This window comes from Stegostoma tigrinum, chromosome 10 (genome assembly GCF_030684315.1).
Source record: "Stegostoma tigrinum isolate sSteTig4 chromosome 10, sSteTig4.hap1, whole genome shotgun sequence".
In the NCBI taxonomy this organism is placed as follows: Eukaryota; Metazoa; Chordata; class Chondrichthyes; order Orectolobiformes; family Stegostomatidae; genus Stegostoma; species Stegostoma tigrinum.
In genome coordinates, this window is record NC_081363.1 from 76,372,868 (window position 1) to 76,386,176 (window position 13,309).

Consider the following 13,309-nt stretch of genomic DNA (forward strand, 5'->3'; position numbering starts at 1 on the left):
ACTATGTTTTGTTAACCACAAGAGACACTTCTAGTTAGAATAAAAGTGGTTTTCTTCTCCTACACTTGACCGAGCAGACTCTGTGGTTTCTTACAACTAAAGAGGAATACTGGTAGCAATGCCCATGGTGAGTAACAGAGTGAGCTGGTCTGTCCGCTCTGCACTCTGTACCAGTGATCTGTGTTGTTTTAGTTGGTTAAATTCCCCGCACACACCTCTGAACTTTGGTTTTTAACCACATGTGCCAAATCTTTCTGAACTCATACAAATAATGAGCGTCCCTTAAGACAGAGACTGTAATGGTGGGTAAATAGAAGTTATCTGGTTTGGACAATTCTGGACAGGAGTGTGACCAGAACAAAACTACTACTTTTTACATCCAATTAGTCAAGAGCAAAACATAGACTAGCATTTATATGGCGCTTCTTGCCGTCACCAGATATCTCAAATTTATTTAATAAGTAATAAATTATTTTTGAAGTGCAGCTTTGTTATAATTTAGGAGCAACTGCCAATAATTTAGGAGCAACTGCCCACACCAAACTCCTGCAAATGTATTGGCCAGATAATCTGTTTTGTCACAATGATTACAGGATTAATACTGGCTATGAGAATAGACAGAACACCCCTGGTTTTCTTTGAACCAGGGCCTGTAATCTCTCACATTCACCTGAGCAGTCAGATAGAGCTGCAGGTTAATGTCTTCTTTGAAAGATATTGGAGAGAGTCAATGCCTCATACTAAGAAGAGCTTGAACGTCTGTTGCAACCTAAAATGGAGGTTGTAAAGAGGGGAACTGATTCCTCACCTGGTCGTAACTAGATGGTCACACAAAAGGATTTAAAAACTCTCACCCATATTAGTTGCATTGAGTCACATGTACTTTTCCTCAAAAACACATTTGTAAAACATTTCCTTGACCTGTATTCTTTGTGCCAAAGCTGTTGTGCTTTGTAATTATTTTTTTCCTGATTTTTCTGTACACCAAGCATTCCATAATTCAGTTAAATTGACATTTAGAGAGTTCAAAATCTCCGAGGAGTAAAGGCCATTCTACAAACTGTGATAGATTCATACAGCAGGAAGTTAATTTTGTGATTAAAACTCGGGGGTAAATCATAAAATCAATAGGTAAATAGAAACTGTTGCTACCACCAGTGTGAGAAAATGCTAAGTTGACAATTTGGTAGGTAGGAATTTAGTTCAGCAGGGAAGGAAATGTTGCCTTTTATTTTGTTTTGTTTTACTTCCCTGTTGGCTACTTTATTGTTTACAGGCAATGTGCTAATACTTTGCTGATTCATTAATGAGTCGACTAACAAAACAATTAAATGCTGTCAAATCTGCACAACTAGGGCTACACGTAGGGTTTGAAATTGAAAGTTCAGGGGACTGTTGAGGTGACGGGAGATTTCAAAATCTAAAGAAACAATCTGGGACAGTACAGCAGTGTAATGATTAGGGTAAGGACAAACATGGTGGGATGTGGAGATAACAAAGTGTGGAGCTGGATGAACACAGCAGGCCAAGCAGCATCTCAGGAGCACAAAAGCTGATGTTTCGGGCCTAGACTCTTTTCCTAAGATGCTGCTTGGCCTGCTGTGTTCATCCAGCTCCACACTTTATTATCTCGGATTCTCCAGCATCTGCAGTTCCCATTATCTCTGGTGGCATGTGGAGTTTAGTGACAATACATCAGCAAATGAGATCCATGAATTATGTAAGTGTGAGAAATAAAAGAATAAGCTCATTATTTTAATGTATGACGTATTTGCAGTAAAAAAAATTGACACATGGCACAAATGGAGATGCTGCTTTTGTGAGCAAGCTGTCAGTCCACCTTTGTCTTTTCTTGAAATATTTCAGAGTTTTGTGGTCCCCTATTTAGGAACCGCATACCTCTTTCTCCGTTTCATTTCCAGTCGTTCAGTTTTTCAACCCAATCCTCATAACTATAACCCGGCAGTCTTAGCATCATTGCAGCCAACCTGCTCCCTGGGTATCCTATCAAAGATTATCTAAGTATGGGACATTGAGAATTGTCTTGGCTACTGCAGCTATCAATATCTTGTGTAAATGCAATGTTACTATATTTTTGCTCTTGAATTTAATGTTTCTGCATGCAAAATTTGGGATACCACAAAATAATTTTCATTCAAATTTTTAGTTGCACTCCTGGTATTGAAGTGAAAGCTAACTTCAGGGGGTGCTTTCAAAGCTGAAATCACCTCTTTTCCTCCCACCCGTGAGAACAGTGAGGAATGGCAGGTGACAATAGAGGGGACAAGAACAGTCATACTATGAAAGCGATGGCAGGAGGAAGAGTGTATAAGGATAGAGGGAAGGAAGAAAGACATGTAAAACAAGTGAAAAAAGAAGTGAAGTTGGAGCTAAAATGAACAAAATATTTGGAGTTGAAATGAACATTGTAATACTGATAGATTAGATAAACCAGACAGAGGGGGGAGAATATGGAAGCTCAGCATTTGACTTATTTATTTGTTTTATGTCACATGTATTTTGTTATAAAATACAGTGAAAAGCATTGCATAGTGTCGCCATTCTTCGGCACCATCTTAAAACACAAAAAAACCCAAACATAGAACATAAAGGCAGAAAAATAAAGAGATAAAGAAGAAGTGTTCAACTTTACAATCCCGCTTGTCAAGTGCTCCACCATGGGCCTGGTGGCCTAACATTGGGACCCCATCACTGCGCTCTCACTGCAATGAAAGTTGCCAATCTTTGACAACACCTCTCCTCTGTCGACACCCTCACCACTGAGAGTCCTTCCTGCAACTCATCAGTGCAGATGCCACTGATGCCACTGGGTACCGCTCCAGCCCAAACTTGACTCCACCGCCACCTGCTTCAGGCCCACCTTACCGACGCAGGCACTGCCAATGCCGCTGGGTTTCGTTCTGGGCCCAGTCTAACCTCGGCTGCCACCTGCATGGATCAGCGCAGGACGCAGATGCAATCCAGAACCCAAACTTGCCTGCGCCAAAGCAATAAGATGACCTTGTTGATGCAGACGCCGCTTGCAAACCTTTCAGTTTTGTTCTTCCCAGTGACACAAGTTTGGTGACAAATAAGCTTTCTGCCGCAAAAGAACAGTCTTTACGCTGTAGGTGATATTTGGGTGAGAGAAAGCCAGAGAGGGTTGATCCTCAGATTATGAAGGATTGTGGTGTATTCATGTAAATCCTAGTAATGTGGGGATGCAAACACTCTGCGTTCGGTTCTTACAGGTTTCATGGCTAAATCTTTAGTAAATTCCTTTTAATAGTCTCTCTGCAGTATTTATTATTATCTCTATATGTTAGAATATTGCCAGCTCTGCATTAACTGTTCACAGACCTAAATTCCGTATCAAAATAGCATAGCCAATGATTAACGAATGTTTAATCGATGATTTGAATCTTGGCACACATTATTGTGTTTAAGTAATGGCGTTGCCTGAAAGCTATTTAAAGATTGGGTTCACAGATTGTTTTAAGCTATTATTTCATAGCTCAGTTAGAACCTAAATCCTTCCCTTCCCTCTGCAGGTTTTGGCTAGCGGCAGAGGACCTGAAGAAACAACCACTTGTGGAAGTCCCGGGCAAGGTTCAAGAAACGTGGCAGGAATTTCTTGCTCCAGGCGCACCGAGCGCCATCAACCTGGACTCCCATTCATATGAGATAACCAGTCAGAATGTCAAGGATCCAGGAAGGTACACCTTTGAAGATGCACAGGTCTGTTCAAGTTTCTGCTTCAGATTTCATGGCATTAATTACAAATCAACGGAGTTCTATTTGTGACCATGTCCCATGAATGGGTTATTGAAGTGTAGGTCGTTAAGGGAGGCGTAACATTGGAGACGTGCCACACTGCATTGAGGTGCCAGGGTGAGAGATGCCTAGGAACAGGATGGAAAAGAAAGTGGGATGCTGGAGATGGCACTCTTGGGCAGGACATAGACGTGGGCCCTACAATGACAGAGTGTGCAAAGAGTGTGATGATCAGGGCAGAGTAGGGGCAGGGAGGCTCACAGTATGTCTCATTTAGTCCACTCCTTGAACTATTAATCAAGTAGAGTCAACATGCAACATCCATGCACAACTGGGCTATTCATGAAAGCAAATGGTAGATAGCAGAGATGACTGGCTTAAAGGAGGCCAGCATGTTTTAATTTGAAGCTCTAGCAAGGATATGTACCTCCACTTCTGCATCCTTTTGACTTTTAACAAACTGGGAGGAGTATGATGTTGGTCAGGATCCCGGAATCAGCACAAAGTAAATGGAATCAGAGAGACCAGCGATAACAGACCAGGTACAAAGAAAGTCAGGACAGGGTGGGAACATAGTCCTGGGCAAGGTTCAGGAAATGTGGCAGGAATTTCTTGCTCCAGGTGCACCGAGCACCATCAACCTGGACTCCCACTCATAAGATAGGAGCAAAGATAGACCATTCACTTAAGCCACCTTCTAGATTATCTACCTCCATACCATTTTCCTGCACTATCCCCCATATTCCTTGATCTCATTAGTATATGGAGCATCCTCATTAACTGAATTGCACAGCGTCCGGGAACAGAATTCCAAAGATTCACCACCTTCTGAGTGAATATTTCCTTCCTATCTTCTAAATTATCCTAAATAGTTTGTCCCTTGTTCTGAGACTATGTTCCTTGGTTCTAGAACAGAGACAGCAGAAACACCCTTTCTGAATCTGCCTTGCCTATTTGGTCAAAATTTTTGTAAGTTTCAATGAGATTGCCCTCTTATTCTACTTAACGCCAGCAACAGAGACCCAGTCTCTTCAATCTCTCCTCATAGGAACCTTCACTGTGAAAAGAGTTTTCTTCCTTAGACCAGTAGACTAGAACTGTACAATCCAGATACATGTAACCAATAAGTGAAACATTACAGGGCTGGAGGGAGAGGATGTCCTGGAGGGATCAAGGATAGGATCTATTTAGCTCGAGCTTTGAACAAAAAAAAATGTAGTTACATCACTCAGTGTAGGCTACATGCCACTAAAATAGTGGGAAAGATGTTGGGAACAAACATGTAAAGAAATTGCAGAAAATTGTTAGGTTGGTTAAAATGTGGGAATTTTACTTTAAATACCTAGGCAGCACAGCGGCTCACTGCTGACTCACAGCACCAGGGAGCCAAGTTTGTTTCCTCCCTCAGGCAACTGTCTGTGTGGAGTTTGCATGATTTTTGTTTGTGTGGGTTTTCCTCTGGGTGCTCTTTATGTGTACTGGGCATGCTAAATTGCCCATAGTGTCCAGGCTGGTGGATTAGCCATGGAAAATGTAGGGTAACAGGGTTGGGGATGGGTCAATCTGGGTGGGGTGATCTTTGGAGGGTTGGTGTGGACTTGATGGGTTGAATGGCCTGCTTCCATACCATAGAGATTCTATGATTCTGTGCATATAGCAATTAATCATGTAGTGTTAAGGGCAGTGAGGGAGTGAGAATTCTAAAATAGTATTCAGAATTTCCTACGTTATTATGTTTCTAGCCCAAACAGAAAGGAGCCACTGTTGGACCTGGTTCCTGGGAATGAGGTCATCTCAGTGGATCAAGTGTCAGCAGGAGAACATTTGAGGGACAGTGATTGTGGTATACTAAGGTAAATGTTGGCTATGGAAAGAATGAGAAGCAATAAAATGAAGTAGTGCCAGCCTCACTGATGGACATTGCCCAGATCAATTAGAATCAAAGATTAGCGGGTATTCCTATAACTGAAGAATCAACAGCCTTTAAAGAGAAAACAAAGTTACAATGTAATCAGGTAGTTTAGGTGTATTCCAACAAAGGAGAAAGGCAAGATATAAATAGTTCCTTAAATGAAAAGAGAGATATAAATTAAGATGAAACAAAAAAAGTTTGCTTATGACCAATTTTAAGTGGATGACACAATTAAGGCCAATTTCAATTAAAAAGGCTCAGAGGGGAATTGTACAAGAAAATAAGGCAAACCAAGAAAATGTGTGAGAAAGGATTGGCAGCTGACGTGAAAAAGAATCCCAAAGTTTTCTAGAGGAACATACTTAGAGTAACAGGGTGCTAAGAGGAGGAGTGGCGCAGCTTAGGGACCATAGAGATAGTAAGATCTGCTGAAGCTGGAGTTAGAGATAACATGGTGTGGAGCTCGATGAACACAGCAGGCCCAGGCAGCATCAGAGGGGCAAGAAAGCTGACCTTTCAGGTCTGGACCCTTCTTCAGAAATGGGGGAGGGGGAAGAGAGCGCAGAAATAAATAGAAAGAGGAGGGGTGGGGCTGGGGAAGGTAGGTGGGATGGTGATAGATGAGCGCAGGTAGGCAGTGGTGGGGATTGGTCAGTGAGGCGGGAAGAGCAAATAAGGGAGAGAAGATGGACAGGCTAAGGAGGCGGGGATGAGAGAGAGGTTTGGGCATGGGATGAGGCCGGGCTGGGGGGTGATGGGGAGACCATAGAGTTGGTTTAACCATGGAGACAGGGGTCAGATGGAAATACTAAAAAGTCAAACAGATATAGATGGTGAGATGGATGACAGGTGACAGATACTAGCCAGCGCAAAGAAATGTGATGTGATTCATGTAGTTGGATGAACACAAGGAGTTAATAAAGGGTGCAATTCAAAATGGGGTGTAGGAGTACACCCATTTGTGGGTGTACTCATGGAGTATATTTGGAGTATATGTGTGTAAACCATTTACAGATGCTGGACAGGTTGAAAGGGTTGTTAATAAGGCACATGACATCCTTGGTTTTATCTGTCGGGACATAGAGTACTGAAGCAAAGAAGTTATATTCAGCCCACATAAAACCCAAATTGGCTTTCGTTGGAGGATTGTGCCTCATTCTAGGCATCATGCATGGGGGAGGATATGGAGGCTTTGGAGAGGATGCAGAAAACAATCAGGAGATGGTCCCAGGGATGCGAAATGATGGCTAGAAAGATAAACTGGACACGTTGAACATGCTCATTGGAGAATAGGAGGGTGGGAGCAGATTCAAGAGAGGTATTTAAAATCATGAAAGGTTTGACATAGCAGGTAGGGAGAAAATATTCCATCAGTTGAAGGAGAGACATTCAGAGATCACAAGTTGAAGCTAATTGGCAATAGAAACAATGGCAAAAAGAGGAAAATATGTTCTTTTCCCATGCAGTGAGTGCTTGGAATCTCAAATGTGCTTTCTGAGAATGTGGTGGAAGCAGATTCAATCAAGATCTTTGAAAGGGAATCGAATCATTATCTGAAAAGGAAAATTGTGCAGGGCTATGGGAGAAAGGACAGGGAGGTAGCACCAGGTAAATCGCTCGTTCAGAGACCCTGTCCATGCACTATGATCCATATGGCCTCTCTCTGTGCTCTACCATTCTATGATCCTTGGGTGTCGAAAGCCCCTGGAAACCCAGCAGGTACAAATTGAGAAAGGACAACTCCATATTTCTTCCAGGTCCAAACAAGTTACCTGTGAATAACTCACCTCTGTGATCAAATCATTCCCTCCGCTCCAGCAAACATTCACGATAGCTGTGATCTCGTCCTTAACCAGAACCTTCACTGCAACAGGTCATTCAGGTTGCTGCAAGAAAGTTCTTTAAATTCAGACTGAGGACCAATCTGAAATTTCATAAACTATGAACCGTGCACTGTTGAATAGGACTTTGATGTTAAAGGTAGAAAGTAGTTAATTACAATACTGGCAAAGTATGTATATGGTAACTTGATGTAAAAGCACTTGTTACATTTTTACTGTTCCCGGTTTCCCATTAATTAGTCTAAAGTAAATGTCCAATCTGGATTGAGTTAGATAAACCTCAGTTTCTCTTTTCAAAGTTTCCAAATGATGTCTTCCCCCTCTCCACCTCTCTCCTGGGAGGGTATTAGGGTGGACCTATGATTCTAATTATTAATTTGTCCTCCTTTTGCATTACTTGACTCGGTATTATATGTGTTCACCGAGAATTCTTTCTACAATTCACAAACTTGGTGGAGAGAATCTTATACCAGTTTTGACGATTTTTAGATTCTAGACTCGATAATAATAGAGCATGCTGAAAGTGAAGAGGGTTGGTAATGTGATAGAACAGCAGCTGTAAACTCTACCAATAGATATAATTCACCAAAACAGTAACAGAGCAAAATATAGTGTCTCGTGACCTGTTTCAGAGAATCTAGCTATGGAAACAGGTATACACATACGCTTTGTCTGCCTTAAGCATTATAGACATGGGAAGCCTCAATTCTCAATACTTAATCGCTGCAGCTGGTTTGTTTTTGATTTGGCAGCAAAGGAGTTGGCAGAGAATACTTCCCAACTTCTGAGTCATTGGAGTCATCTGGTTACAAACCAACCATACCAATTGGAGGCCGAGCATGGCCACAGATTGGAGTGCTGCCCGTTGGTCTCCAGTAATAACTCCCTTAGTTATTAGATTTAATAAAGTATGGACATGAAAATACCCATTCTCTTGACCCTGTAGCATCTTTAAGTACATTGCACTCCTTCTTTGCAGCCTCTTTTTTCCCTCCTTCCTACCTGTCTTTGGATTGCCAGCAAATTTAGCACATTACTCCCCGTCTCTTAACTAAGCCAGCAAGAAAGATTGTAAATGGCTGAGGCCCCAGTCTCAATTCTTGTGGCAGTCCACTTGTCAACTTGAAAATGCCTCAGTTATCTGACTGTCTGCTTCCTGTCCCTTAACCAATCCTTGATTTACACTAACATATCACTACCAACTCCACGAGTCCTTATTTTGAGTGGGCACATATCAATTGTCTTTTGAAAACCCATCACATCCACTTCCTTTGTTTCGTATCCAACAAGTTGCATTCTCACAAAATGGGTGGTATATTGGCTTACTGGTTAGCACTGCTGCCTCACAGTGTTTGGGATCTGGGTTCAATTCCAATTTCGAGCAACTGTCTGTGTGGAGTTTGCACATTCTCCCTTTGACTGCATGAATTTCCTTCTGGGTGTTCCGGGTTCCTCTCGCAGTCCAAAGAAGTGCAGGTTAGGTGGATTGGCCAAATCAAGTTGCTCCGTAGTGTCCAGCTAGGCAGATTTTCCATGGGAAGTGCAGGGTTACAGGGATAGGTGGGGTCTGGATGGGATGGTCTTCAGACGGTTGGTGTAGACTCAATGGGCAAAATGGTGGCTTCCACACTGTAGCAATCCTGTGTTTCTATGAAAACTGTGATAAGTTTGTCAAACAAGGCCGTGGTAATGTCACTGGAATAGAAATCAACATCCCTGAACTAATCGACTAGGAATGCGGTTTTGAATCCCATTGCAGCCGATAATCAAAATTAGAATTCAATAAGAATCCACAATTTTAAAAGTTAACAGTGATCATTTAACCGGTGTTGATGGCCTGGCCAACATGTGACTCCAGACCAACAGCAAAGAGGCTGAATCTTTGTTAGCATCTGAAATGACCTAACAAGCTACTCCATCCTATCAAGTGAGAAGAATGAGATAAATATTGCATTCAGTCTTAAGGTATTGCAATGAAAAGGTTGAAATGGATGGTTTGTTAATGTTCTAAGACTTTATGTATTTGTACCACTGGCTCTGAATTTATAGGAATGTGTGAAGAGTTGGCATAATCCCACATATTTTCTTACTGGAAAACTTAAGCAAATTTGTCTACAACATCACTACTGTCAGCTCTCTCTATAACCCTCCACTCAATAAGTTGGGCCACACACAATATTAATTTTCAAAATCCATGCTGACTATTCTTTGATACTTTGTTTTTCTAAATGTTCTTTTCATTCCAATGTAAGTCTATTTAAAATAGACTGGGCTCCAAAACTAGAGGGAATAGGTTTAAGGTGAGAGGGAAAAGATGAAAAAGGCACTGAAGAGGTAACTTTTTCATTGCAGAGGATGGTGTGTGTATGGAATGAGCTGCCAGAAGAAGTTGTGGAGGCTGATACAATTACAATACCTAAAAGACATCTGGATGGGTATATGAATAGGAAGCATTAGAGGGATATGGGCCAATACTGGCAAATGAAACTCGTTTAATTTAGGAATCTGGACAGGATGGACAAACTGGACTGAAGGGTCTGTTTCCATGCTGTGTATCTCCATGACTCCTTGCATGACCCTTACATCAGTGGTAGGGAAATTATTAGAGAAAATTCTTATGGAGAGGTTTTATTTGCATTTGGAAAAGAGTAGACTTATTAAGAATAGTCACCATGGTTTTATGAGGGGAGGTCTTGTCTCACAATCTTGATTTGAGTTTTTTGAGTAAGTAATTAAGGTGATTGATGAAGGTAGGGTAGTGGATGTTGTCTACTTCATGAAAACAATTGACAAGGTGTCTAATGGTAGGCTGATACCAAAGAACAAATCACATGGATTCCATGGTGAGTTGGCAAGTCACATACAAAATTAACTTGTTCATAGAAGACAGAGGGTAATTGTAGAGAAGTGTTTTCTGACTGGAAGTCTGTGACCAGTGGTATTCTGCAAGAATCAATGCTGATATCTCTGTTGTCTGTTGGGTATATAAATGATTTGACTGAAAATGTCAGTGTTCAGATTAGTACATTTGTGGACGTCATGAAAACTGGTGGAGTCGTGGATAGTGAGGAAGGATTCCTAAGGATGCAGCAGGATTTAGATCAGTTGGAAAGTTGGGCAAAGAAATGGCAGGTGGAGTTTAATCTGGATAAGTATGAAGTGACGCACTTTGGGAGGCCAAATGCAAGTGGAAAGTATGCCATAGGTGGCAGACCCTTAGGAGCATTGATATACATAAGGATCTTGGTGAGCAAATCCATAGCTCCCTGAAAGTGGCAACATAAATGGACATGGTGGTAAAGAAGGCACACGGTATGTTTGCCTTAATCGGTTAGGCACTGAGTATAAAAGTTCGCAAGTCATGCTACAACAGTATAAGGTTTTAGTGTCAGACCACATTTGGAATACGGTGCATAGTTCTGGTCGCCACACTATAGGAAGAATGTGGAGGCTTTGAAGAGGGTGCAGAAGAGGTTACCAGCATGTTGCCTGGATTGGAGTGTACTAGCTACAAGAAAAGGTTGGGCTACCTTGGATTGTTTTTGCTAGAACATTGGATGATGAGGGGTGGCTTGACAGAAGTATATGTAATTATGAGAGTCATGAGTAGGATGGAAATGGCAAATACTAAGGGGCGTAGGTTTAACATGAGAGGAAGAACGTTTATAGATGTGCGAGGCAAATTTTTTTGCGCAGAGGTTTGTAGATTCCTGGAATGCACTGCCAGGGAAGGCGTTGGAAGCATATATGATAGCAACGTTTAAGAGGCATTTAGGCATGAACAGGCAGGGAATAGAGAGATACAGACCATGTGCAGGGAAATGGGATTAGTTTAGAATAGGTCAAAGGGCCTGTTCTTGTGCTGTCCTATCCATGTTTATAAAGCATCTGAGTTATTTATAAATTAAATTGTTCACTAGCTAAAAAAAACAGTGTAGTTGCACTGAATTAAAGTCCATAGCTGTAAATTACATTGGTAAGTGTGACATGGGGAGAACATCAATCTAGCAGAAACTCTGCTTAGCTAGTTATGCAAAGACTCATGGATCTGTTCCTCCTCAATTCCTGCCACTGGCACCTGATCCATGTCCCTTTTAATGGAGCCAATGTATTGCAATCAGGGTTTTCTGATGGCATGGGGGCCCTCATAGCATTTTGATCATCTGCCTAATGGAATGCTCCGATCCAGCCGTCCAACCCCTTGACTGCGTAACTCAGACCTGGACTAGTATGTGGCCTCCTCTATCCTGATTTAGGTGGGCAGCTGTTGGTAGGATGTCAGTGAACCCATGGGACTGGAAGACCCCCCGACCTCACACTGGTAACATTGAATAGGTGTTGGTTTACGTCGTCAGTTGACAAGCAATGCTTGGAAAATGGTTATGTGATCAGCAGTGAGATGGAAGCAGCTTCAATAACATTAATCTTACCTTTCAGGAGCACATCTACAAATTGATGAAAAGTGACAGCTACGCCCGCTTTCTGCGTTCCAGTGCATATCAGGAGCTTCTACAAGCTAAGAAAAAGGTATTCTCCCTGAATTTTGCATCCTCTAACATTTGGAATGTTCTTGATATTTACTAGTGATTACTGGATTTCAAGCCAAACATGTTAATTTCACTGGATAAATGAGTTGTGTCAATGTGTGATGATGGCCTCAGATTTGATCCCTGTCTCAGCTGGGGCCACTATTAGGATACCACAATAAACTATCGAGCCCCTGGGTCTGGGAAATCAGGAGAATGACACATTGCTGAATTGTACTCTTGCTGCTCTTCATAATCAAATTGCCTGCCTACACCCATTGCCCAAATATAAATCAGAGGAGCTGGCTGAGACCTCAAGGCTCTGTGGAACTGCACTTTGGCAGAATTTAGAAGAGAGGGAAACAGGAACAAGATTATTTGAGGAAGATAGCAACTGGTGGATTGGACCTTCCTAGCCACCATTGTCCAATTGTATTACTGTGACCAATTTACAGGACTCGCTCCTGGGGAGTATTGTAGAACAGACAGACCGGGGGTTCAATTACATAACTCTTTGAAATTTGCATCACATTTAGATAGGGTGCTTAAGAAAGTGTTTAGCAGGCTTGCCTTCATTGCTGACACCTTTGAGTATAGGAATTAGGAAGTCATGTTGAGGTTGTACAGAACGTTAGTGAGGTCTCTTCTAGAGTATGGTGTCCATTTCTGGTCATCCCATTATAAGAAGGATATTATTAAGTTGGAGAAGCTTCAGAAGAGATTCACCGGGACGTTACCAGGAGTGGAGGGTTTGAGTTCTACGGAGAAGCTGGATAGGCTGCAACTGTTTTTTCACCGGAGCATGGGAGGCTGAAGGGTGACTTTAGAGAGGTTTATCAAAGGTGAATGACAGGCATCTTTTCCCCAGGGTGGGGAATTTCAAGACAGAGGGGACATATTATTAAGATGAGAGGAGAAAGATTTAAAAGAGACATGAGGGACAATTTTTGTTTTACACAAAGTGGTTCACATGTGGAATGAACTTCCTGAGGAAGCAGTGGAAGTAGATACAGTTACAACGTTTAAGACACATTTAGAGTAGTACAGGAATGAGAAACGTTTAGAGGGAGATGGGTCAAGTGCATGCAGGTGGGACTAGTTTCGTTTGGAATTATTGTTGGCGTGGCCTGGTTGGAAAGAAAAGATCCATTTCTGCGCTCTATGCGTGTATATGAGTTTTCAGAGGATTTTCATCAGCAGAGTTATGTGTGCTCAGTGGGGAAATTACCCCATTGGTGGTATCTGACCAGAGGGAT

At 41.9% G+C, this 13,309-nt stretch overlaps 1 protein-coding gene across 4 annotated transcripts in view; it reads left to right on the forward strand.

The window, feature by feature from the left end:
- LOC125455913 (regulator of G-protein signaling 6-like) overlaps positions 1-13,309 on the forward strand; it is a 516,870-nt gene that overhangs the window by 490,898 nt on the left and 12,663 nt on the right. For all 4 annotated transcript variants that reach the window (XM_048538464.2, XM_048538465.2, XM_048538466.2 and 1 more), the window contains 2 exons: positions 3,552-3,738; positions 11,965-12,054. In XM_048538464.2, coding sequence (XP_048394421.1) covers positions 3,552-3,738; positions 11,965-12,054 — 277 coding nt within the window. The remainder of the gene's footprint in view (positions 1-3,551; positions 3,739-11,964; positions 12,055-13,309) is intronic.